The 28000-nt window shown below is 41.1% G+C and overlaps 1 protein-coding gene across 1 annotated transcript; it reads right to left on the bottom strand.

Annotated features, from left to right (window-relative positions):
• Positions 1–74: 74 nt before the first annotated feature.
• On the bottom strand, positions 75–26277 carry scn4ab (sodium channel, voltage-gated, type IV, alpha, b). The gene is made up of 31 exons (XM_079366575.1): positions 26122–26277; positions 15541–15724; positions 15330–15467; positions 15122–15239; positions 14874–14964; positions 14425–14553; positions 14243–14334; positions 13835–14113; positions 13659–13722; positions 13424–13565; positions 12866–13066; positions 12688–12784; positions 12251–12489; positions 11158–11229; positions 10968–11069; positions 10492–10848; positions 9769–9967; positions 9068–9345; positions 8636–8744; positions 8388–8542; positions 7687–7860; positions 7248–7370; positions 6513–6797; positions 6175–6228; positions 4895–5032; positions 4690–4794; positions 4319–4589; positions 3471–4092; positions 3240–3384; positions 3034–3111; positions 75–2401 (listed from the first exon to the last, which is right to left on the bottom strand). Exons 2-31 carry the CDS (start codon positions 15670–15672, stop codon positions 2033–2035), a joined length of 5358 nt encoding a protein of 1785 aa, XP_079222701.1. The 5' UTR covers positions 15673–15724; positions 26122–26277; the 3' UTR covers positions 75–2032.
• Positions 26278–28000: the final 1723 nt, after the last annotated feature.

Below are 28000 nucleotides of genomic sequence, written 5' to 3'. Positions count from 1 at the left end.
GGTGTTTGGTGTTATAAAGCTAAATGTGAAGTTCAGGTGATCCTGAAGAACGACAGAAGAAACATTTTCAGGACAGTTTCAAGCTTTAATGACTTTTTCATCACTGCAGGTTTCAACTGATGAGCATATTCCTTCAAACATTTTTAAATTGACCAATTAGCAGGCTGATGTCTGACACTCAAACAGCCAATCACTTGAAGCGCTTAACAACAAGTTTAGCACACCTAATCTCTGAGTTTATTCTTTGAATAAAGCCAAAGACGAAAAGAAAAACATGTTTCAGTGAACAAATCTTTACTGCGCTGACTCATGAATTACATTGAAGCATTAAATATGATATTAAACACTGAAAGACGAGATTTCATAGAAAAATATTTCAAATAATAAAGACACAAAGCGAAGAGATCAAGAAAGAAAAAAAGAAAGAAAGTGAAGGATCTGCTCGTTGAAGCAGAGAGAGCTTCAGGTAAATCCATTTTTACTGAGCAACCTGCACGTGAGAGACAACATCTGAACCTTCTCTTTACATTACAGTGAAACAGGAAATAAAATCCTAATAAAACATTGTTAATTAAAAAAGTTATGTGAGCCAATGACACATTGAGCTTTCTGCTTTTTAAATATAAATTCAATCTGAGATCCGAGAGACCAAAAAACTCAGTTCTTAACACAATATGATCGTAGAATAAATAATGTTGTCAAACTGCAACCTGTTTATTTTATTGTGAAGTTATGATCAGATGCATGCTGTCTGCTTCCTCTCACCTCATGTAACTTGTTCATATTGGTAACTGTATCTGTCAACCATGATTCGGGGCCGAACTCTCACGGTCGAGACACAGTCCATGTTATTAGGTAAGTCACAAAACCACTTTGTGAGACACTGAAGTAAGGGCGGCAGTATGAAGAAGGGGTGGCAGGAGCTCAATCTGAAGGGATTTGGGTTGGGAACCGAAGGGTCGCCGATTCAAGTCCTGACCAAAATATGGAAGTAAGTCTTGTAGCTGGAGGCACCCCCACCAGCTCAGGGGCGCCTCCTGTGGGCTGCCCCCACACTCTGACATCTGTCCATTATTACATCTCCACAGGTTGGGTTTGTGCATTTGTGAAGCATGTCTCTAGAATAATCGAGTGTAAAATCCGAATTTACCCTCGGGGTCTAAAACCGCTTTGATTGGCTGTTAACTGGTCCATTTAAGGTCACATACTGTGCAAAAACACTTTCCCCTATTTTAGTAGTAGTCAGTCTTCAACCCCCAAAATGTGAAAAAAACTCCGTCCTCTTCGCCTTTTGCCAAAAAAACAGGCCGTTTTGGAGCTTTTCCCTTTGTGACATCACAAAGGGCAGTAACTTCACCTCCAGGTGGGTGACACTCCCACAGCTATAGGTGGTTATTCTGCCCTCTAAATCGGCCTTCTAAAAGTGAAGAATTGGGATTGACACAAGAATGCCCAAGCCACCCAAGCCCTTCCAAAGGGGAGCGGTCAGACACAGCTGACTTGCATTTAAAGCTACAGACACAGAAACAGACTGTTTCTTGGCTTAAATAGAGGGTTTATAGGCATGCAGCATCGGAGTGGAGTTTTGGCAAGAAACTTCAGACAAGTTTTGGGGACCTCTGAGACCTAATTAAATGTGTTGAAAAGTGACCTGAGGGTCTGATCGTTGCAGCAGTATGAGAGTCAAAGAGTTGGTTTACATTTTGACCGACTGATGAAGCTGTAAATTGTTAGTAGTCTGGATTATAAATAGCTTACGTTAGTAACACATAGATAGTTTTAAAAACTTTCACCACACCTTAGCACAAATAATAAATAAAAACACATTGATAAAATGTTTTCAAGTGCAAAAGCCAGAAGAAGAGCAAAAGATCCAATGACAGTTTTATAACCTTGTAGCAGATTTTAACCGTCACTAACAGTCAATCTGCCGCATCCACTTATCAGACACACAGCCGTCTCTGCTGCGATTTGTCGCTCTGTTGAGTCCTCATCCCTCCCAAAGTGAAAACTTCACAAGCTTTGGCTATTATTAAACAATAGACTCCTTCAGGTCCTCATCTCGCAGGAAGTCAGGGACTCTGATGGGAGGAGCAGCGTGCAGGAGAATCTCACTCTGCAGCTCCACTCTGGCAGGAGAACCCGCACGTGAAATGCGCGAAGGCTGCTGCTCTGTCTCCTCCTTGTCTCCGTACAGCTGACTCATTCGTTCACAGAGTAGTCCTTCAGTCTCAGGTGGCGATTCCTTATCTCGTCCACCCTCCTGCTTCTCTCGGTATTTGTAGGACGCAAGTTTGATTGTTCTCTGGAGGAGATGTTTTCTGTATGCTCTCTGGATCACACTTGCTGCCACCTCTTCCTGTTTCCTCCGCAGAGTGCTGCTGATTGGTTCATACGACACCTGTAACAAGCATGTGGCATTAGTTTGCTTTGATAAAACATAACCAAATCAGACATATAAAATCCCAACCCTAAACTATGATCCCATCAATGAACTTGGTCTCTCATTGTCATACTGAAACATAGTAAGCCAAATCGTCTGCATACAGCAAGAGTTTGATTATGCTTTTATATCAGAACTTTTTTTAAATTTAAAAACCTTAGGGGTGCACGAGGGGTTGCAGAAACTTTGAGCCGCTTGGGTATAAAGCCTTTTAGTCAAGGACTAGAGAAAAGAAGAAAAACATAGCCTACTCAAAAGGCTAAGTGTGCTACCATTAGCCTGCTAACACAACAATGCAGGCCACAGCCAATTGCAACTCGAGCAAAGGACAATTTTGACCGGCCCTTGGGCTTAATTATTGTTCATTCCAATTGATAAATCCTTCATTCGAGCAAGTGGAGAGGGTTTAGAGGTGTGCCGCTGTCAGAGAGGCTGCAGATTAGCGGAGGTTTTGACAAACAATAATTTGTTTCGGTTTAATGCTGGTGCTCAAGGGCGACAGCTACTGGATCAAAAAGTCGCACATTCTTCCTTTAACACGTCTTTTTAGATTTTAAAACAGAAGTTGGAGTAATAGAATAAAGTAGAACCTTGGAGGGGTTGTTGGCCATGAACTTTTCCTCCATACTGGCTTTGAGGGCATCCATCCCGCCTGCATCTCCCAAAACCTGCACAAGGTGAGACATTTTAATACTTTATCAGATCCAGATCAACACTAACACAATCCCAACACCAACTCAGAATACAATGTAAGTAAATGTTGACCCAACCTATTTTGCTGACAAGGTAAGTTTACCTGTGCAGTGAGGGCTAGCAGGATGTCCAGACAGTGAATTTTATCTCCAGGAACCAGAGGCAGATCCATGTGGATCAGCTGGATGGTGTTTGGTTTAGGAATCCTCAGAGGATCCTTCAGAGTGTCACAAAAGTTGGACAGCTTACTGTGGAGCACGAAAAAAGGAAATGAGCAACAGTATGGAAGTTATGTTTGGATCAGTTACACATACTTTAGGCTGTGTGGACTCACCTGTATTGGATGAACTGTGAAGCGTCGGGGTCAAACTTCTCCCAGGTTTCATAGAACATTTCAAAGTCGTCCTCACACAGAGGGTCCGCACTCTCCTCTGTGGCTACATTAAAGTTCTCCAGGATGATGGCGATGTACATGTTGACCACCACCAGGAAAGACATAATGATGTAGGTGGTGAAGAAGACGATGCCAATGGCTGGGCTGCCACAGTTCCCTCTAACTGGGGATCCAGGGTTCTCTACGTTGGGGTCACAGTCGGGCGGCGTGTTCATGATGGGGTTCAGCAGCCCGTCCCATCCAGCTGACGTGGTAATCATAAACAAGCAGATCATGCTGTTCCCAAAAGTCTCAAAGTTGAACATGTCGTCAATCATTGCCTCCTTTTTGACGTAGGCAAAGTTGGACATGCCGAAGATTGAGAAGATGAACATTATGAGGAAGAGGAGGAGGCCGATATTGAAGAGGGCAGGAAGCGACATCATCAGGGCAAACAGCAGAGTGCGGATTCCCTTGGCTCCACGAATGAGCCGGAGAACTCGGCCAATACGAGCCAATCGGATCACACGAAAGAGTGTGGGTGAGACAAAATACTTCTCTATGATGTCAGCAAGGAGGAGTCCTGAAGGAATCAAAGAACATAGAAGTAATTGATTATTTGGTATATAAAATATCAGACAGCATGTTCAGACTACATAAAGTCTTGAACACTTAGTTTATATTTGGATTCAGTTGAATATGAAGGGATTTATCCTTGAACGTAAAGAGAAGACATTTGGACACATTGGAACGACTGATCACAATATGACATCATCAGATGAAAGGATGACATGGATCAGCCAACTCACCAACGATGGACAAGATGACGACAACAAAGTCGAATATGTTCCAGCCAATAGCAAAGTAGTGCTGCCGGAGCGCAATGATCTTTAGACTACACTCCGTGGTGAAGACCACAATGAAGACCAGGTTAATCCAGTACAGGAGGTTTTCTTTCTCTGGGCTCTGCTCATCTGTCTCCACCATCATTGTCACCATGTTGAGGCAGATCAACACCATGATGAAGATGTCGAAAATCTGTTGGGTGACCAGGTCAAAGACCAGACCTTGGAACTTATTCTATGGCAACAGAATCAGAGAAAACAAGTTAACAAAGAAATCCTGAATCAGAATCAAGTGTCGGGTTTAGTTAAATTACACAGAAATTAAGTTGACTGACCTCCGGTCGTGGGACTGGTTTCTGTGGTTTTTTGGAGCCTAGTTTTTTCATTGCATTGTAATATTTCTTCTGCTCTTCTGTCATGAAAAGATCTTGTCCCCCCATGTAAAGAAACAAAGAGATTACATTTACTCACAGAGAAATAGAAAATTCAACTGAATCCCTTTTATCAGATAAAATAAAGTCTGTTTGGTTTAAAACATATCTTAGATTTCTGCTGGTTGAAGTTGTCAATGATGACTCCGATGAAGAGGTTCAGGGTGAAGAAGGAGCCGAAGATGATGAAGCAGACAAAGTAAATGTACATGTACAAATTGGCCTCATACATCGGCTGATCCTCCACCTGTACAAACACAGTATGGTAACAATGGTAACCTGACTAAAGTCAAGTCAGTTTAAAATAGTTATCATTTGATCATTTTAAGAACCAAAACACCTGTGTACAAAAACATACTTCATAAACATGTTATCTTTGGTTACACAAGACCAGTTATCATGCAGGTATGAGTAATAGCATCTGCACCCCCCCCCCCCCCCCCCCCCCCCCCCCCCGTCAATACACATTTTGTTAGTATCTTTCCATTCCTTTACCTGTTTATCATTTTTAAAAAGTTTACCAGTCAGGTTTTACAGATCGTAGGACAGGCAGAGTTTTAAATCAAGCTTCGTATTTGTATAATCATATGATCTCCTTCTTGGTCAGCCAAGCTAACATTAGCAGAAACTGGTTCTCCGGTGTCTGCATCACTGGGCTCTCTGACAGCTAGTGTAGTGTGTGTTGTTGTTTTGCTCTGTGCTTCGTTCTTGTAAGATAGGTTTTCCTTCCTGCACACAAACTAAAACTCACTGCTATATATTCTTGTTGTTTAACTAAAGCAGGAAAAAATAACGTTGGTATGTCCCAGAGAGAAAACTCATGACCTCCTGTTTTTGTTCATTGCAGGTGACAATCCTTTCTACCAGGATGCTACAGTACTGACGTTAGCATAACCTCACACACTGAATCTATGTCAATAAACTGTTGTATGTTGTTGTTAGCTGTTTCACATAAAGTAATAAGAAACACTGTAAATATCTTTAAATTTGGACAGTAACTAGATACTGTACATCAGTTATGTAGAAACCTAGCACGTAATAATGGTGTTAAAGTTCCATAACTACATTTAACCAGAATCAGTTCTCGCATTTGTCTTCCCCTAAGTATTTACTCATACTATTAATGCAAGTGTTATTATTATGACCAATATTAGTTCTAGCATCAGTCTCAGCAAAAAATAATTTCTTAGTATTTGTTCAAGTATTAGTTCCTCTATTAGAGCCAAGGCCAGTTTTAGAACCAAACTGACTGCCAGTTTTAGTCGTAGCGACGGCATCGGTTTCAGTAATAGTGCTAGCATAAATACAAACATATTACATAAATACGAAAAATATTAGATCAAGAATTATAGTTCCAGTGTTTATAAAACTATACGTTGGTGAACTGACGTTTCTGGTGTCCACAGCGGCATACATAATATCCATCCACCCTTTAAATGTGGCCTGAAAAAAAACAAGAAGATGAGTTTTAATGTAGCTACGACTGCTTATCAAAGAGTCCAGTTGTCTGTATAGACAGTGAGACTCACACAACTACAAAAATCAAGTTCACATGTTTTTGCTTTGAGAGTTTTTTCTGTTATAAAATTCCCCTCTTAACATTTGAGATTCAAAGGGAATAAGAAATTCGAAAATAGTGTTTTGCGGTTATATTAATGCTTTAATAATTGTATATCAGACTGATACTTTTCTATATCTAACAGCATATGTTGAGTGGTAAGACTCACTATTTGCAACAGCGATAGGTATCCCATCCCGACGTTGTCATAGTTGACTTTAACGTTCCTCCAGCGGACTTCGGTGAAGTTTTCGGCGATGAGGTTCAAACACTGCGTCTTGTTGTTGACTTCTTCTGGGCTGAACGGCTCCTCAGACGTCTCATTAAAACAGTAATAAAACTTACCCGCAAACAAATTTACGCCCATGATGCTGAAGATCAGCCAGAAGATCAGACACACCAGCAGGACATTAAAAATGGATGGGATGGCTCCAACCAGGGCGTTCACAACCACCTGCATGGACACAGGTAAGGTCACAATTGGAAGAAAGCAAAACTTTTATAATAACTTTTTTTAAACAGACAAGAGCCTGCAAAGACACGAAATGCTGTAATCCAAGTCGAGGACTGTTTCAGTTTACTTTGCAGCTTGAAAACAAAACATGCTTACATGTTTTAACTGTGTAGGAAGCCAGCTTGAACACCAGACATAAAATGACAGTAAAAATAGCTTGCTGGAGAAACAAAAGGTTTTATACAGATGAAAAGAGAACCCAAGAGGAAGGACATGTGATAAGTGTGAAGAGTCTGGACCTGCGATTTTCACATGTAGAGAAGGGCAAGCGTGACAGGTAATACTCTGGATGGTTAGCACCATTTGGGGGCAAAGGTTAAGAGGAAGATAGGGGGCAAAAGAAACATGAGGATAGAGGGTCACATTTTTTGCTTTACGTTTCAGTCTTACCCTCATGCCCTCAAAGCGAGACAGGGCCCTCAGGGGCCTCAGGGCTCTCAGAGTCCTTAAAGACTTTATGGCTCCCAGGTCAGAGTATCCCAGGATGTTTGCCGTCAGAGATATCAGAGACACCTGGAAGACACAGCACACCTGTTGAAGACATCACACCACACTCCCTCCCATAATCAACCTGTCTTGCTTCATGTTTGACTACCAAATACATCATTGTAGCATCACTGCTGTTGGTATAGGTCACTACATTTAATACAAGTACAATACATTTTAATCATTTATATATCAATGATATGCTCATTAATTATATCTCTGAGTGATGACTTTCTAATAGAAGAGTGAGGCCACTCCCCTTCTGGGTTTGTTTTCAGCTCTGTTCACACTGATGGGATGGCACTTTCTTCAGCTTGTTTTTTCTCATAAACCGTGTTCTTACGTCTACAATGAGAAAGTCGAGCCAGCACCAGGCGTTGGTGAAGTAAGTCTTGAATCCATAGGCAACCCACTTGAGAATCATCTCCACCACGAACACGTAGGTAAACACCTGGTCAGCATACTCCAGAATGATCTTTATGGCACGCCGTTGCTCCAAGTGGATATCCTCAAAGGCCTGTTAGCATACAGATGAACATTACCATCTGACCAGGTGTTCTCCAACAGGTGTGTAATACATTACAGTACATCAATATGGGGACTAGGAATCACTTGTGTCTCATATTGAAGTCTGTGTAAAGCAGTATGTTTAACCAACAGTTCAAATTTCAGTAACGAAAAAAATGGCTAGTATATTAAATTTCAAAATCATGAAAAAAATAAGCAGTGCAACAACAATGATACTACCTGAGATACTTTAGGAAGCAATGTTAGTAGTGAGACTTCAAATCGTTTTTCGTTGTCCACACATCAGGCTTGTTAGTGGCCCTACAGTCAGTACATCAGTGCTCTGCTGTCAGCCATGTTGTCTCCAAAGGGTTAGTTCCAAACTGCACACAATCCTAAGATCCAATAAGATCTGACCTGCTAAGTAAACACACCAATCACAATCCAGGAGCACTGAGCAGTAGGTACACAAACAAAATGACAATATGCTTCAATAACCCATGATACCAGAAAGTCACTTTTTTTTTTTTTTTTTACCAGAGCTCCGCTGCTCATCAGGATCATGAAGATGATAAAGGTCTCAAAGTAGTTGTGCTCCACAATGGTGAAACATGTCCTCCTTAAGTTAGCCCACGTCTTTCCTCTACCCTGGGACGTGTCGATGTCCAGACATGGACAGCGTTTGTAACACTCTTAAATATAAACATAAAGTCCTTTTATAGTAATCAGCCACTTGGGTTAAGAATGCAAATGTTTGAGTGTGTTTTGCAGGTGTGTGTTTGTACTTTCAGTGAAGCAGTCCACTGGTGCGTTTGAATCTTGATCCATATCTTCTTCGTCTTCCTGGACTTCAGGAATTTTCTGTACGGTGCTGCAAATCGATGAATCATCACACTGGACAAGACACATCGAGATTTAGATTTAGTGATACGATGCAGCTTGTTGTTCCTATCCATGAATCCATGAATCCATGTTTGTGTTGTTATTCCTGAATGTGTTTGTCCTTGTTTTCAGGGTCATACTCTCAAACATTATTATTCATATTAATTTTAAGGATTCATATCTATGATCTTATTGTGTTTACATTAGGGTTGTGTTTGTGTTGATTGTTGAGTTCATGTATACGGTCGTATTTGTGTTTTTGTCCTTTCTATTTCCACTCTTTCTATGCTCTACTCGAGACATCTTACTAATGAATTAAAGAAAGACAGGTTTACCTGGGAGTTTTTTTCCATGTTCTTTTCTGTCTCTTCTTCCTCCTCATCATCTTCCTCCTCGTCTTCTTCATCATCCTCATCGTTATCAGGGGTCTCAAAGTCGGACTCGGCCTCAGCGATGGGAACCCTCAGAGAAGCGATGTTGTGGTAGTTGCTGCTCAGGTTGCTATGTTTATAGTTGGGGGCTTTGACATCTGACATGCTCTGGTCTGAGGGCACATAAGTCAACGCCAAGACTTCCTTTGATGTAGTGTTGTTATCCTCCTCACTGCAGACAGCTGGTGATATAACCACAAACTGGTATTATTATTGATAAAGAAACATTTTGGAACTCAAACCTTTAAAAACAAGTGTTTTTAACATTTGAACACTGAACTGTTATAACAACTGGAGCTCAACAGAAATTCGAAACCACCAAGAATAGTAACACCTAATTGATTTGTGTCACAGGTTGTTTATTTTGGATCTGCCAAAGAAAAAAAGGTCTTCATCCATCTCTATGAATCTTAATTATGTTTTGCATCTTTTATCTACACGTTCCCATTAACACTGATTCGTCTTCACATTTGTACAAAAAGCCATGCCACTTAAACATACTATAAAAATGCTGCTGTGTTTTCACTGAGACACAGAGATTCAGCAGCAGTGAATTTATTTTACACCGTGATGCAGTATTTTAATCCCTCCAGGTCTAGTCTTACCATTTTGGCTTGGGTTTACGTGGTCTCTCTTTCCAATTAAAAGCCATATATGTTCTATGATCCATGTCTTTATCCAGGCAATGGCACGATTGATTCTGTTTATGGCAATCTGCAAATTGTTTTCTCCTTCTTCTTCAGGAGCTGCCAGATTATCCCCACTGAATGAACTCAGCAACAAGGCCAGGAAAAGATTTAGGACCTTAAACCAGATAGAGAAAAAAGGTACTTTTAAGGCACTTTTCTCCGAACCACTCAAAGTGCTTTTTACACTACAGGTCACTTTCACCCATTACCACTACAGGTAGCAGATGATGCTGTGTGAAGTGCCCATCAGAAGTGGCAGTTTTACTGAGGACTTTCGGGACTTTTCCAAGATATATTCAACATGTCGACTGGGCAACTTTTCGACAGGAAGACAACTGACCCTAGCACGAAGTCACAACCATGCTAAAACAAAGAAAGGAATGGATAAAAAAGATAGGAACTAAATCATGACCAAAAGGGCCAAACACAGTTCAAGACCTAAACACAAAAAGGACAAAGACACAAAGACTGGAAGGGGTTCAACAATCTACACAAATAGAAGTAACAGATTCAAGACGTCAGCTTGATTCAAATCCGAACCCAAAGCCATCTATCCTAAACATTCATTTGTTCATAGCCAAGCTTGGTGGGCTGGATTAAAGACCTATCAAAACAGGCTTAGGTCAAAGCACAACTCACCACCAGGTTTCCAATGACGAGAACCATCATGAAGACGATCAGGCACATGGCCTGACCAGAGACCTCCATGCAGTCCCACATGGTCTCTATCCACTCTCCACACAGGACCCTGAAGATGATGAGGAAGGCATGGAAAAAATCGAACATGTGCCACCGAGGAAGCTCGCAATCGTCTGAGATCCGACACACGCAGTCTTTGTAATTCTTTCCAAACAGCTGCATGCCGACAACCGCAAAGATGAAGACAATGATGGCCAGAACCAGAGTCAGATTTCCCAGAGCGCCCACAGAGTTTCCGATGATTTTAATCAACATGTTGAGGGTTGGCCACGACTTGGCCAGCTTGAACACTCGCATCTGGATTTGTGAAAGGCAGAGAGGCAGGTAAGGAGAGGCAAGGAAACAGGTAGACACACAAGTGAACAACACTTTGTTCATTGTTAAAGTGAAAAAGATGAAGATTATCTCGCTCTAACCAATCGGAAGGAGCGCAGCACAGACAGGCCTTGAACATCAGCCAATCCCAACTCTACCAGACTCATGGTGACGATGATGCTGTCGAAGATGTTCCAGCCCACCTGAAACCATAAAAAAAGAACCGTTGGTCTTACCATGGGAGCAGCTGCCAATCATTATAAGTGTGCCCTGGCAAACAGGACGTCTGACCTGGAAGTAGTAGTACGGGTCCATGGCCAAAAGTTTGAGGACCATCTCAGCGGTGAAGATCCCTGTGAAGACCTGAGGAGAGTCAGCAGGAGGCGGTAAGAACAAGGGGCCGGAGGAAGTGCGTAATAATTGAATCCTTTACATGTACTTGAGTACATTTTTGGAGTAATGTGAACTTGTTGGATTAGATTTAATAAACTTTACAGAAGTGTTACATTTTGCACTACTTTTAGGAATTCATCCATTGTCTTTTGTAATTGTTCACATCGTATTCCAAAAACCCCTCTCTGTTTTCCCTCAACACAGGCTGTCTCAGCAGATTGCTGTTTATCAATGATTCTGCATCTGTTCAACGTTTCCAACTGTTAAAGGAAAGATTTTTCTTGCAAGTGTTTGCTTATGGGTGAATAGATGGTGTCTATGCTTGTCTTTACTATGCTGCACCATGCAGTGATAATGTGTGCAAACCACAGGCGACATGAAGAGATGGATGATGTGTCTTCACCTCCTCCTGTTGTCGTGCAACTTAAGCCTCACGACAGGCGCTGACATTTTGTGCAGTTAACTTTATTTGGAGCCAGAGTTGGGCAGTAGACTTTGTAGCAGTTTTGACATCCCACCCTTTCCGCTGACCAAAACAAACATAAAACTTTTAGATAAAACGGCTCCTTCACTTCAATTCAGTCCACAGAAGAATTGATTTTTTGATTTTTACGTCGGTTTGATGGAGTGTTTGATGTTACATTTCTTATTGCGGTTCCCTCTACTCTGTTGCCATTTATGGAGTTTTACCTTTTTAAAAATTATCAGAAAAACTGACACGGGGCCTTTCAGAATAAAATTTTGAGTTTATAGTTCGACCAATGTCTCATATATTAATTATTAGCTTATTTCCTATTCTGCAGACAGTCAATAGGGGAAGCACCAAATACTTTAGGTTTGCTAGCTGGGAGCTGTTATCTTTTTCTTTTCTTTCTTTAACAGTCTGTGGTATAAAGTCATTTATTCATCTTAAAGATTTAGATTTTTTGATGAAACCATAGCTGCTTCACTCTTTGACAAACGACAGCCAGTCATTTTATCCCTCACTGACCAGATTTCCAACGCTCAGAACGTTATCAAACTCGTCCGTCATTGGATAATGCTCCATGGCCATGAAGACGGTGTTGAGGACGATGCAGATAGTGATGCCAAGGTCCACAAATGGGTCCATGACAATGATGTAGAGCCATCCTTTGAGCCACCGCCAACAGCCACAGCAGTCCCATTTCAGGAAAATATTGGCGAAGGCATACCAACATGGTGGACAGGGACGCTGGTCTTCTTCAAAGTCTGAAATACACATCAGGTTAATAAGACGAAGGCCTCCAGACTTAACCTTAAAAAACAATAAGTAAGAAACTGATTGAGTCAGGCCAGTTTTATTCATAAAACCCCTCATCGTCATTATGTTTTCATGCATTAGGGTCAGTGTACATCAGCATGCTTTTCAAAACAACACTTTCAAGCCTTTATGAATACTGAACATACCACCCATGGCAGTATGTTCTTGCTCCTGGCTAATTATTTCTCCTGATGAATTCCTTCTCTCCTGTTGCTCAGCCAGCGCTGCTCTGCAGGCTGCCTGCTGTAAGGAAAAGACCAAATGTTGGCTCGCTAGTTTGGTTGATGAAAATGGGGAAGTTGTTTGTTGCATCATCCTTCAAACCTCCTCCTCTCTAGCCTTCAGCGCCTCCAGGATCTGAGCGTACTCCTCCTCCTTCTGTTTGGCCTCTGCCAAGGTTGCCTCATTCTGCTCAGCGTACGCCATGGCAACCACAGCCAGGATGAGGTTAATGAGGTAGAAGGACCCGAGGAAGATGACGACTACGAAGAAGATCATGTAGGTTTTACCTGCTGCTCGCAGAGTCTACGGAGAGAAAGCAACAAGTGAGAGACCACAAGTTCGGCTTTTGTCCTTTAGCACTGAACCTTCAAAAAGCATATACATTTATTTCATAAAGAAGAGCATGTGTAAACGTTGATTTCTCTCTGTTCATCCATTCTGCTTTGATTGGTTGAATGATTTATTAACCATTACAATGATTCAACTCCTTTGAGCCGCTTACAGATTTTGATTTCGCAGCAGCACTGTAAAGAAGCTCTGTAATCACGAATTGCATCCACAACAACGGCTAATAGCGGTGTCCCAGTGTGTGATTTCACATTGAGTTACGGCCTACACGTGAGGACCATGTGTCTGTACTGGAACTGGTGAGTTACTGACCAGATGGAAGAGGTTTTCCCAGAAGTCCTGAGTCATCAGTCTGAAGAGTGACAGGTATGCCCACCAAAACGAGTCGTAGCTGGTGTAGCCATAGTTTGGATTTCTGCCTGCCTTCAGACACATGTAACCCTCTGGACAGGCTCTGAAAACACCACCATTATTAGAAACATGGTCATCATAGAGATCATCATTATAATCCTTCTCACTAAAATGTGTTAAAGTGATAAGAGTGTACCCGGCATCAGAGCCATTTCCACACAGCAGAGCATCAGCCTGGCCAGGGACGTGGTAGTAGTTGTCTATCATGAAGACAGACAGGCAGGCAGACGGGTTAGTTTATGTTGAACAGGCACAAATAGACAAATTAAGACTGAGTGATTGATATTGGAGTTTGAGTGGTAGAGTTAGTACCTGGGTTGTTTATGTGCTCATAGAATAAAAAGTCTGTATCATTGCCATTGGTATGGTTGCCATAGGTATCATTGGCACGGTATCCAGTATCAAGTTCAACGTCAGACGTTTGGTTGCCAAGAAGCATGGGTGGTATCAGGACACATTTCTGCCGCAGGTTTCCCATGAAGAGCTGCAGACCAATCAGAGCGAAGACGCAGAGGCAGAACACTGTCAAGATCATGACATCAGCCAGCTTCTTCACGGATTGGATGAGAGCTCCGACAATCGTCTTCAGACCTGTGAGATGGGGTCATCAACACTGATGGTTTTTGATGGTTCAGCTTTTTTGGCGGTATGTCATGATGCTTTTTCGGGTGGGTATTGGGTGTTAAGGAAGCCTTAAAAAGGCGACACATGCTCACTGACCAGGGATGACTGTAATGGTCTTCAGAGCTCGGAGAACTCTGAACGTCCTCAACACAGAAACGTTTCCCAAATCCACAAACTCTGTCAGGTACCTATTACACAGCAAGACACCATCATTAACATCATCATCACCAACGCCATCCTAATCATCATTGTCATCATTAAGTGACACTAAGCCTCACGCCATGCTGATGACCATGAAGTCCAGCCAGTTCCAGGGGTCTTTCAGGAAAGTGAACCCTCCACGACAGAATCCTCGCGACAGAACTTTGATTGTAGCTTCAAACGTGTAGATGAATGTAAACACATATCTGTTTCACAGAAACACCAAAAACAAGGAAAATGTCAAGTTGAGACTAGAAATGCTGACTGATCATGGATGTAGTCTCAGTCACCCATTGGTTTATGCAACGTTATGATTTGAAGCCAAATGATAGTGGTCGCCATGTTGGAAATACTAACTCAACCTAACAGTCAAACATGCAGCCATACGTGTCCTGGAAACAGCTCCAACATGCTTAACAGTTTCCATAAAAAAAAAAAAGAGATATTCAGGTCAAATCCTTTTTTGCATGCTGTAAACATGTTTTTTCTCTGATTTTATTGCATTGGTGTTTGTGTGCTCTCTCACTCCACAGTCTTGCTCCAGGGTGGAGGGTCGCTCAACGTCATGAACGCGCAGTTTGCCAGAATTGTCACCATGATGAACAAACTGAATAAAGTTTTAGTTTTAAGGACATAATAAGTAACCTGCTGATGGAAGCTTCAAATCTGTGACTGTGAATCTTAAAATACGTGACTTGTCAGGCGAAAACAAAGTGTGCACTTTATCAACAAGTGCATCATGAAAGAGTACAGTGAGACATCATAAAGGATATGAGTGAATGAGGACTTTGATGGCGATACGCCTCAGTAGGTTGAACGGAGTCAGCAGGTAACAAGCCGGCTCAGCATTGAATCTGTAGATGACGTTTCCTTTACCGAGCACGATAAAGGTCTGGAGAGAGAAAGACAGGTCAGAAGGAGGTGAGAGAGACAGAGAAAGAAAGAAAGACGAGGGAAAGAGACAAGTCAGATATGTAGATACCATCTGTGATTGGTAGAAGGGATCCAGTTCCTCCAATGGGGTGTTGAGAAGCTCAGGCGGCGGATCTCCATAGATGAAGGGGAGGGCCTTGCCAGCCTCAAGGTCACTGGCAGGTTTAGGAAGCTTTTCTTCTGGTATCTGTCAATCACAGCAACAGCCAATCAGAGAGACATCCAATCACAGAGAAATACGTACTGCTCACTATGCTTACCTCTATGTTCTTCTCCTTCCTCCTTTGTTGCTCCTGCTCCTCCGCCTCACGTCTTCGCTGGGCTTCCTCCAACGAGGCTGGTGTGAACCGTCTGAAGACTTCTGAACCAACAGGGGGCAGCAAAGGTGCCATCCTGGCATCATGCAGATCTGCCTGAACCCCACCTTCACCTAGCAACTACCTCCTGTCAGGTGAGAGGAAGAGCGACATAATGATGCAGTGAAACATTCATGTGGAAAAAGCAAACACGGAGACATGCAGAAGAAACTCAAAAGCTTCATTATCTGCAAGAAAACTTTTTTTTTTTTTTTTTAAATGTCAGACTGCTGAGTCACTGCAAATCAACTAACAAGTCACTGCACATCTTACTGGCTGTACATTCATCACAACAGTCAGAGTTACTTTACATCTTCTATTGCAAGTACACTGCACATGATTGCAAAGGCAATACACATTTTCTCCTGCAAAATCAACGTACATTTCTTTCTTCACAAAACATCATACCTCTTGCATCAGTCCCTAGCTGACCACTTTGTATTCACTGCTCACCTATACTGCAGTCACTTCATTTCCTCTACTGCGGAGTCACGAAATATCAACTACTTTGAAGTCCTTGGGCATTTTATTCTTCAGAGTCACTGTACTACTACTGTAAAGCAACTGCACTTCTGCTACTTCAATGTCACTGAACATTTTTTGCATACATGACACAAAGTCGACTGTAAAATCACTACAAATGTACCTCTCCAGAGTCACTGCGTTCCTCTTACTGCAGAGTCACTGCTCATTGTTTAAAAAGTCACTGCACAGCATCTTCTGAAACGTTTCTGCACATACGACATATTCTACTCCAGAGTTAGTGAAACATCTTGTGGGAGAAAATAGCTGAGCTCTCGGGGTACAGCTAATGGGGCTCCTAACAAATCAACAAATACACAAAGTCACTGCACATGTCTGCCTGGAAAGTCACTTCACATTTTACGCTGCAGAATAATTGTGAAAGTTCTTCTTAAGAGTCCCAGCACATCAATGACTTCTGATTAACTGCACATTTTCCTCCTCAGTCACTGAACATCTCTTACAGTAGAGTAACTCACTTTGTCGTCACTGTTTATCACAGAGTTATTTTACATATTTGTTATAATCACTTTTACCTGCATATTTTCCTCTTCAGAGACACTGCAGTCAGGGCTCACCTTCACTGTGTATTATCTGCTGGATAGTCGCTGAAAATCTTCTGCGAAATCACTCTTGATTTTATTCTAAGAATAAAGTCACTGGACACTTTCTAGTTAAGAGTCACTGCACGTTCTCTACTCCAGAGCCACTGGACATCTCCCATTGCAAAGTTACTACAAATCTACTGCAGGGCCACTGCATATCGTTCTCCGTTTTACTGTACATCTTCCAAACACATTTTGAACTGCAGTGTCTCTAAGAATTTTCAGCAGGAAAAAACACTGTACATTGTCTTTTGCAGAGCAACTTCACATTTCCTCTTCACCACCACTGCAAAGTAATTGCACATCTTCGACCGAGTTATTGCTTAGGTTCTTCACATTCACTGCTCACTGTCTTCTGCACACTCCCAGCACTTGTCCACTTTAGTCTCTTGACATCGCCAACCTTAAAGACTCTGCACACCTTCAGGATTCTTCAATTTTCTTCTGAAGATTCAATGCACAAACTTTAAACATGTTCCTCGTCAGAACTGCTGTACCTCTTTCCTGCAGAGCCAGTGCACATCATGCCCTTTGGTTTAGACTGGGATGATATTAGCTCAGCCAACCACACGGTCACCCACTTGACACTCAACCACACACACATTCACTGCAGGGTCCTGCAATGTACTGAATGAACTTTATAAACCTGCAACAAGTCTGAAGCCACCTGGCAGGAAGTTGTTCACATGTTAGAGTGTGAATAGAGAGCAGCAAACACACACACACACACATACACACACACACACACGCAATCTTCATCGTTGCCAGGGTTGACCCCACCCTTGCGTTGCCATGGCAGTAGCAGCTGTTTCGAGTCATCATTTTAACCCTCCGGTGTAACATTACAGCCACTACGATGACCCAGCTCATTCCAACAACACACACACACACATTTACACACACACACACTGTGTTCCTACATGATTTTCTTTCAGCCCCTCCTCACCTCCCTCTGATCAACCGCTGACCTCTTCTCCTCCGCTCGTTTCCTTTCCTCGTTTCATGTCCTTGATTGATTTATTTCTCTGAGTTTTTCTGAACTTCAGGAACTGTTTGAGCTGATTTAAACTCCCTCAGTCACTGATGAAGATGATGATGATGATGATGATGATGATGATAATGAAGTGTTTTAGGTAACAGTGATTCAAAGGTAAATGCCGGCACTGAACGCCATTATAAAAAATAAAAAAAATTTAATAAGTAACTTTGTAACAGAGGGCGCAAAACTTGAACTGGAGAAATGACCCAAAATCTCATGATAAGTCACTGATGTAACACTGAGAGGGGAGATAAAGAAAGATTGTTTGTATTATCTGATATTATTGGTGCACACTATTGATTCTGTGTGCATCAAACTGTTTCTATTCTGTGTCAAGTCAGATCGAACCAAGAGCTGCAGAAAATATTTGTGTGTGTGTCTAAATGTTTGTGTGTGTGTCTGTTGATCATCTGTCCCATTGTCAGAGAAGCAATCTGTGTGTTTCACAGTCTGACTACCCCAACCGAAAGTCTATCTGCAAAGCTGTTTTCTGTCTGTCTCTATCACTGACTCTTTGTCTGTCAGTAAGACTATCTGTCCGTCTATCTGTCTGTTAATCCATCTGATTCGCTGTCTGTCTGTCTGACTGTCTGCTCCATTTTCTGTCCGTCTGTCAAAGATCGTCTATCAGACTCTGCTGGTTCCCACAAATATTAGGCTACAGGCAGCTAAATACAGCAGCACACACACACATACGGCACATGCATACACAAACACACACACACGTTTTCTGTGCTGTCAGTTGAGGATCAAGATATCAGCTGTAACGTTTTTTTGTAAGCAAATCCATAAAGTGATTGAACAAGATAAAAATTGAAACAAGCTGCAGATTTAGATTCTTTCCTCTTTAATATTATTCAGAACACAACATCACTTTAAATCACCTGTTAAACATCTGATAATGTAAAAATATAAAATTCCCACTCCCTATTTATTTTAGATGTTGAGTTTGAGACATTTAAGCTCTGTCTAAATGTTTAGTGAAAGTGCATCAGGGATTAGTGATGGTTTACCCTAACCTTAATCTTTTATTTTATTTTAATTTGCTTCATCTCCTAAGGTGAGGTTTTGAAACAAGTCCTCATGGTTTCTACCTCACCTGCACATGTGATTTATTTTAACTGTTTTTGTTTGATTCTTCTTTTAACAATGTGCAAAATTAACTATTTTGCACATTGTTAAATTAACTAAATTCGGCGAATGCTCACTATCACAGTAATATGTACCATAAGCATTGTGCTGAAAGAAAATAAAAAAGGCAACAATTTTATGATCACTGCAGCAACAACAACAACAAGTGTATAAACATATTGAGTAGTGTTCCTTTGGGGTTTTATTTTGCGTAAGGCTACAAATATAGTCTTCCATAGAACTGTCTATATAGGGAGGTGGTTTGATGTGTCACTGATAAGGACATAGAAAGGGGACATACGGATACCAGAGAGGAGCAAAGGATACACAGGAGGAATTAAGGACATGAAAGGATAAGGTATACAAGGGGTGGGAAAGGGGATGATGCAGAATACATGATTTATATTTGGACATGCAAAGCTGCCTAAACAGATATAAGACACGTCTGATTTTTTACAGCAGTATTCACTATCAGGCAGCCACACTGTGTTAAAACCAAATGTTGTTTGGATCCCTGTAAAGTTTGAAGGCTAGATAAAAAGTATAAACAATGTTAAATTCAGCTCACTCAGGGGGGGTGAAGAAGCCTTGAGTTATAGGACCTGAAGCAAATCAGGAGTAAGTTATGGAGTTCCACACGGCTTGTTACTTGGACACTTGCATGTTTTAATTGCTTTGATTTAAAAAAAAAAAAAAAAGGTTCAGTCAGGTACCACAGTGTCTCAACTTCTACAGCAGTTTCCCTACTTCTCCCACCATTTTTAACCTCTGTTTCCATGAACAGTGGCTTTTACCGTCAAATCGTGCTACACTGGTATCTCAGTATAGGCAGCTGCCCCTGTATTTGACATGTGCTTTGGTAAATAGCCAACAGCTACAGCAGGTGCCCTGAATGGAGACCTCTCTAATGGCTTCCTCTTACGGCTCAAGCTGGGCCTAAAACCACAGACAGCTAATGGCATTTAGTGAGTGGGCGTGGCACGTGACACAAGAATCCTCAGCTTGTACATCACCAGGATCCATAACAGGAGGCACCCACAGCTCAAATACCCCGGTGTAACAATACAGACAGAAACAGGGAGGATTTCAGATCTGAGTCCTCGAAGTGACTTAAAAGAGGAGAACTCAAAAAAACACAGAGCGGACTACTCAAACCTGTTATTTGAGTGTGGAGGACGCTGTGTAAACTATGTGAACCCATTGAGGGTGACAGTCGTGGCTTTGCTCCATGCATAACATCATTACAGCACTGAAGGTTAGTTCCACTGAAGAAAGTGACACATCAAGCGCTTGGCCACTGCGGGTTGAGATCTGTTTAGAGAACATGTGTTGCATAGAAACAAACGTTAGGTTAGTTACCAACACATTTTTCATTAACTTTGCAAATAAAAGTGTTTTAGTTGCAAAAATCTGATTATATCCATTTATTTAAACATCCAGCTCTTCCTTAACAATGTGGCTCCCATATGTTCCAACTTTAGTCTAAAACTTATTTTCTTAAAAAAAAGGTCTGAAAGCACTCACAGTAATAATAATCATTCAAGCTCATCTAAGCCTGTAAGTTTAAAGCGTAACATTAAAATTATTAAAAGTGCAATATGAAGATTTCAAATTTGAACATTGGAGAGGTAAAACAATTCTATGTATTTTCTGAATTAAATACACAAACTTTCGCTGGACACTGTGTATTTAATCACCAAACAGTCTTACAGGGACCAAATGTTCTTCTGAGGACAGTTTGTGCATAGAGTTAAGAATCTGTACATATCTCCAACTTTCACCTTTTCAACTTTGTCTACCAAAGCTCCATAGTGCACCTGTAACACACTCTAAAACAGGATTGCTTATAAAACAACATATTCACAGAACTTATCTCAAAGAATGTATGAACATATATATCTGAACACTTGTACGGCAAATACAACATTCAACTATGAGTGCACATTATCTGAACACTCAACTAATCAAACACGACCACAATAAGAATATTAACGTATGAAAACAAGACTTACTTTGTCAGCTGTCGGTGGTTCATTCACTGCTTTAAAATGAAGGTGTCTGTGTGTGTGTGTGTGTGTGTGTGTCTGTGTGTGTGTGTGTTGAACACGTGTGTTAGTGCCCGTGTGTGTACTGTATGAATGTGTGTCCATCAGTAACATGTCATTCAGCCTCTTGTCTTCGTGATAACAGGCGCCACACAGAGACTCGCAGAGTCTAACTGCAGTAACATCGGTCGGTCACAATGTCGCGTATCACCAGAAGAGGGCGCCGATTCATTTGTCTCTACATTGAAAGTGAGTCAGCTAATAAATGTTTTAAGTTCATAGCAGTACATGTTTAGAGCTGATGGCAACTCTTGCTGCCAAATATGGTTATCTATACTTTACATCACTGTTCAGAGATTGCAAATAAAAAGCAGTTTTGTAGTATTTTATTGCAGTGAGCTGCAAAATAGCCTACATGCTAACTCAACATGTACTGCAACATTGAGAATACAGAACAATTCTGTTTGTTTGTTTGTTTTAATGCTCACCCAAAACAAATCTGACTTGTTGGCTAGCAATGCTATCATGTTACAAAAAGTAATGTGTATCAATGCAAACATGTATTGTATATCAAGCATTCATATTCATTCATATCAGTTTCTCACTGGTATCATTCTTTGTGCTAAGCTAAGCTAATTTGTTGTCTTTCCGGGACTGAAAAAGTGAAAATTATTATCTGACTGTGAAAAGGATACTTCAGCGTTTTAGTCAAATAAATCTGTTTCTTTCAGAGAGTGCAAGAGGTGACAAGAAGCTGTCTCTGACGCACACACACAAACACTCGCGCACACACAGCTGTTATCGCTGTTGTTGTTCCAGCAGAGTGTGGTGTTGTGTCACACTGATAAAGAAAAGTCATTCTGCTTAATGTGTGTGTGGCGTCGTTCGTGTGTGTGTGTGTGTGTGTGTGTGTGTGTGTGTGTGTGTGTGTGTGTGTGTGTTTGCAACTGTAGACCACAGAATGTTGTTGGACGCAGGCAGAGACGCCCGGCATTTCCTCTCCTCTGTCAGCTCTCCACGCTAAAATAAAACGATACGTACGTATGTGTGTGTGTGTGTGTGTGTGTGTGTGTGTGTGTGTGTGTGTGTGTGTTTGTGTGTGAGAGAGTTGCAGCGTTCTGCAGCCAGTGAATGACAGACTACAGCTGATGCACTCCTCCTGTAGGGATGATTTCAGTAATCCTGTAAACAGCTCAGTGTCTATAAATTATGTTCATCTCAAGTTAATTTCTACATCCTGTGTTGAAACATGTTAATTAGCTGATATGTGTGAAATATTTGAACTTAACTATCTCAATTAAAAACCAGCTGGTTGTCAGAAGGATTAACACAGTTAGCAGAACATCAACACTCGGTACAAAGTTGTAATATCCGGGCGAAAGGGTACATGAAGTCACGCAATGTGCATCACTTTTTTACAAATCTGCACCATCTAAACATCAGATTCACATATGATGCAAACATATTGCGTTTTTGTTCTTGTTGTGCATTTGAATGTGTAGAAGAGCTGCTTTCACCTCCAGTCTGTGCAGATGATGGAGATGAGGAGCCGGGAGGAGAGAGGTGGCAGAAAGTCGAAAGAAGTGAAACCACTTTACGATGCATCTAAAGTATTACTGCCTAAATCCACTGAGATTCTGAATAGAAAGAAACGTGGGAAGAGGCCCAGAGTTGTGCCATCAATGTGTTCGTTATGTGTAAATTATTACAGAGAACTATTGTACTTCGTGTCACGTTATGCTATTTCTTGTGTCATAGAGTCCTATGTAGCTCATTCTAAGTTAAAGTTTTAACTATAACTGTCTGTGTATTCACACATATGTAAATATAGCAGACATCATGTACATCCTCTGTCTGTCAATAATGGGTGAGAAGCGCGAGACTGCTAGCTCTACTGTTATCTGAGTTGTGTTTACATCATGTTCATGGACGGGACGGCCCTCTTGTATAAAGCTGTTTTAGTCGACGACTCGAGAAAAGAAGAAGAATTTCACTACTTATTATTTGGATGTCCCATAAGTGAGGTAAGTTGTTCTATTTTAATTTATGAGTTATGAGTTAACCAAAGTATGCTAACATTAGCCTGCTAACAAAGTGTAATTCCCCGCTCTGTCCTCATTATTACCTACTCTATCCACTGTCCTGTCCCATAAAGAACTGGGCGCCAGATAGCCTAGCGGTTATGTTGCACACCCCATGTGCAGAGGATTTAGTCCTCGCCACAGGGGCTGTGGGTTTGAATCGAGCCTCTGCTATTTGCTCCATGTCATCCCCCATTTCCTCCTCACATCATTCCCTGTCTCTCTTCAGATGTCCTTTCTCATAAAGGCAACAATAGCCCAACAATATCTTTAATGACACACATGGATAAATAAACAAAATAGGCTAAATGTCTCATAAACACATGGGGTATGCAGTACATCAAACTGTGAATTTGAGCAGTACATGTGTATATAAGACATTTACTGTTTACCATGTTAAGACTGTAAACATTAAACTTTAGAGAGGATCCACCTTCTCGTTACCTTATTCATATTATTTATCTGAATATATCCCAGCAGATGTTAGCAGCTGTTTGAGCCGATGTGTTTAGCTAGATAGCATTAGCTCCTCTGTCATCACTGCTATGTCACAGATATCTTTTGTAACCAGAGCTGTGTGATAATCCATGTAAATTGAAGCCTTCCTAAGTCGGGACCCCCCACCCCGTCTGATAGAGTAACATACAATCCTGAAATGAAGTTAGCAGCGCTAATCTGACCAGCTAAAATCTATTTCCTCTGGCGAGCTGTTGACCTTTTAGTGTGACCCTGCTCCTCTAGCCGTTAGCCTGGCCACAGCCACTGTGCTAAATTGGACTGCAGCAGTTGTTAATATCTGATCCCTGATCAGCTTGTTCAACACAGTCAGATGTCCTAAAAATACTGCGTCTGCTAGATGTCTTAAACTCTAACCCCAACCTGCCGCCTCGAGTCAGAAGTCTGACGTATAAAACCAAACCTGAACCATATCGTGGAGCCGGAGAGCTGCTCTTTAAAACTATTAACAGCCTGAATCCCATGTAACACAGAGATGCTAATCTTCCCAAGAAGAACATTGCTGCTGCAGTCTGAAGCCTTCGTCACAGAGGAATGATGTCAAAAATCAAAAATGGACAAATAGTTATCAGTTTACATGACCTTCGACCAACAAAATCACTTTGACCGGTACAGCCATTCATGACTGTCGACACTTTGAACACCTGCAACACCTGACTCTGCTGCAACTAAACCCAGTTTACACCTGAAATAAACACCTGAAAAACAGACAACAACTAAAGCAAAAGCAATGCAAAACCCACAACACTTAAAAAAACACCCGAACCACTTGAAACTGCTGTAGCACTGATACACCTGCAACACCTGGAAAAGAGGCATCACATGTGACACCTGCAATAACCCCCCCTAAAAAACCCCAAAACAAACACCTGAAAACAAACAGTTGTGTCATCCTGAGTGTGCTGTCTGAACAAAACAAAACTGACAACTCTGTCACCCTGTTCATCTCCCTCTTACACACACTAGTCTTCCAGACCAGGTACAGGGAAGGCACCTGCTACCACCGGGGATTTAAAATACTGCCACTTTTTTTTAGCCCTGCGACACCTGTGATAACCAGCTGACATCTTCAGCTTCCTGTTGGGATTAAAAAACTATTCAAGTTCTTTGAAGCGCTGTGAAAGAGAGAGAAAGAGAGAGAGAGAGAGAGAGAGAGAGAATCACTTTATCAGCAGGTGTACTAGAGTTTGTACCTTCATCAAACTGCTTAATTTGACAATAAGAAACCTTCACCTCGAGTCAACTTTATTTATAAAATCCAGCGTGACATCAAACAATAATATCATACCTCAAGGCAAGGTGAACCTTATTTTATACAGCCCTTAATTAAAACAAGCAAAAATCTAAGCCGACAAAACTTTATTGAAACTGTCAATCAGGACACAGACGGTAAGGTCACAGCTGAAGTCGCCATTATTAACACAGCACATCAGCACGACAACATTAATCACACCTTCATAAAGTTAACTTGATTTAAATCCATCATGGTAACAAATGTAACCATAGCAACGTAAGACAACTTTACTCAAACAGTCCATCATGACACAGACGATAACATTCACATCTCAAGTCAAGTTCACTTCATTTTTAAGGCCCATTATTCCATCAACAGTGATGCTCAGATGTTCAATCAATCTAAAGGAACTTCTTCATATTTCTAGGAACCATTGGGAACCCTTCTCATTTGTTATTGATTCTGCACCGCAGGAAGTATGAACTATCTTAGTTCCTAGAACCCTGTTTAAAGGAACCTTTTTAGCTCCTGCTTCAGAGAAGGTACCATGGCGGTGGGAAGAAAGTTCCCATCGTGTGTAGTTCTCAGTAGGGATGTAACGATTCACTAAACTAATGATACGATTCCCTCACGATTTATTTTACAAAATGAGACTGTGGACAAATGATATGAAAAAAGATTCCTATAGGGGCTGTTAACCTGCTTACCAGTGGCTTTTCAACGTGTTTTTTTCTCTTAACAAGAGGAAGTGATTGGAAAGGGCAAAATGCTTCCAGACCTCAGATTTAAAAGAAGGTGATGCATTTTCAATTTCAAAATCTGGCTCTGCAGCTGCCAGTTGCATCTGTTCTGCAGCTGCTGACACTCACCATATTATTGCAATGCATTTTTTAAAGTATATCGAGGTGAATCTTGACGCCTTTGGATCGATTTATCACGATTTCACAATAAATCTTTACATCCCCAGTTCTCAGGGAACTCTCTAGTGGATAGTTCCTCTTCAAAAAGTCTCCAGAACAGTTTGATCTGAAAACACAGAATCTAACTTTATTTAAACGGTTTATGATTTTACCGTCCATCACATGACGTCACGTTAACTTTATTTGAATTACACTGTTGAATTTCTACTGAATTTAATCATATTTATAATAATAATGTGATCTCTGCCGTGGCGTCTTAATGCTGAAGAATTCCCACGCTCACACGTACTGAATACACACTGATAAACACACACACACACACACACACACACACACACACACACACTGACCGTCCTGTCGCTGCTGATAAACAGATGCTGGATCAATCATACCTGCTTCTGTCCGTTATTTGAAAATAAATCCCAGCAGCCCTTCTGCCTCGCTACCTGTATGATTGTCCGTCCACCTGTCAGTCAACCTGTGTCTTTCTGTGAGACTGTCTCTCTCTCTCTCTCTCTGTTAGCCTGTCTGTCTGTCGCTCTAACTGTCTGTCTGGTGTCTTCTGGCCTCGCCTTGCTTTGCCTCCCTGACTGAAACCTGAGAGGTCAGGTAGTGTGTCATCACACACACACACACACACACACACAAGTCACATGTTGGGTAGTTCACATCAAGGCTTCTTTAAATCATGTGATAAATATATTAAAAAATGACTCTAATATTTAACACAGGTCAAACCAAGGATCCTCTTGATATTAAAATGAATCAGAATCGATCACTTCAGTATCCATGGTAATGGCACAGAGTAAAACTTATGTTGTGGATCTAAAGAGAAATTATATACAAAAACCGTGTGAAACATCTAGTTAGGAAATAATTTATTTTCCCTCATGTGTCCTCATGGGATCCATTGATTACCTAAATGTGTGCTCATGACTCACCTACCCTTGATTATGCCTATGGTAAACCCATTACACTCCCTTGTCATTCACCTACCAGATTATATTTATTCGTCTTCCAGGCTCATCTGTTTCACCTGTCTGCTCACCTGCCTCTTGTCCAAAATCAAACAAACTAAAAGTGTCACCATCAGGTGAAAGTCAGGTCAAACGCACACATGCATATTTCTAATATAGGAAACTAGTGTGCTGATTGCCAACATGCTAACTGCCTATGTTGCAACATGCAGATACGGCAGCAACATGCTGATAAAAGTGCTATAATACCAACATGCTAGATGCTAACTCGCCTTCTAAATGCTTAGACTCACAGGCTAAACCCTAAAATACAAGATAGCCTATGATTTATACAGCATGCAATCTTCTGAATGCTGATTTTGGATGGTAAACATGTTGAATACCAACAGGCTGGCTAAACTAAATGCTTGATGTCTAAATTCTGACATTTGAAATGCTTAATACTAAAAGCTAAGATGCTAAAATATTAAAAGCATACCCTGAATGCTCTCTTCCTGAGTGCCTGCGTATAATGAATGCTTGTTAGTTAATTGTGATTTACTTGATTTGCTGTTTTAATTAAAACCTGCTTTTATCTTAAAATATAGCAATGACCTTCTGGTAGATTAAAGGTTACAACATTAGCTTAACCACGGAAAAAGGAACTTGTTAAAGATCATAAAGTATTTAACGAAAACAGCTAAAATTAATGGTGAAAAAGTGAAAGGTTGGATGTCTCGAGGTGGATATTGCTTTTGACTTGTCGACTGAGACGTCTAGAAGTTTCCATAAAGTGAATTAAGACTTTTAAAGATGCAACAGGATTGTTCTTTCACATTTTTGTTACCACAGGGAGACACTGAGAAAGCTTGTCCTCGGTGAGTTTAAGAGATGCTGCACGGAATTTAAAAAAAATCCTTTAATTTCAGTCCTTAAGTAATCGTCATTCACTAGTTAATGCAGACAGGCCTAATTATCTGTATTTAATTATATGAAGGTGAATAAACTAACACATCAGAAAATGATACAAAAAGCACTGTATCGTGACATCTATGAATCAGCTTTACTTTGAAGTTTCAAACCAGTGACGAGTGGAGTGGAACCGCAGTCACCTGTTGTGCACTTGCATTAGAAGAGAGAAAAGTGGCGCCACCTGCTGGCGAATTGGCACAATTAAGACCACAGACAAGTTTCTGCAGTCAGATCAATGAAATGGACCAGCTCTATTTGGTTTCATGTGTTAGCTCATTCTCTGCACACGTTCCAGTATAATTCCTTTCAGACACTGCCCCCTACAGGTGAAGAACAATAAATG

This window comes from Symphodus melops, assembly GCF_947650265.1.
Source record: "Symphodus melops genome assembly, chromosome: 17".
Classification (NCBI taxonomy): domain Eukaryota; kingdom Metazoa; phylum Chordata; class Actinopteri; order Labriformes; family Labridae; genus Symphodus; species Symphodus melops.
Note: the sequence above shows the minus strand (reverse complement) of the source record. Positions and strands in the feature narration are given on the sequence as shown.

Bases quoted from the DNA above. Each gene is read 5' to 3' on its own strand.
- scn4ab (XM_079366575.1), bottom strand. From the start codon at position 15,672: ATGGCACCTTTGCTGCCCCCTGTTGGTTCAGAAGTCTTCAGACGGTTC. The intron at 6,798-7,247 runs GTAAGACTGAAA...GTGTCCATGCAG, and splicing joins CTCGCTTTGAGGGCATGAGG to GTGGTTGTGAACGCCCTGGT. The intron at 4,795-4,894 runs ATATGTTTTAAA...TTGTTTCTTTAC, and splicing joins TCAACCAGCAGAAATCTAAG to ATGGGGGGACAAGATCTTTT.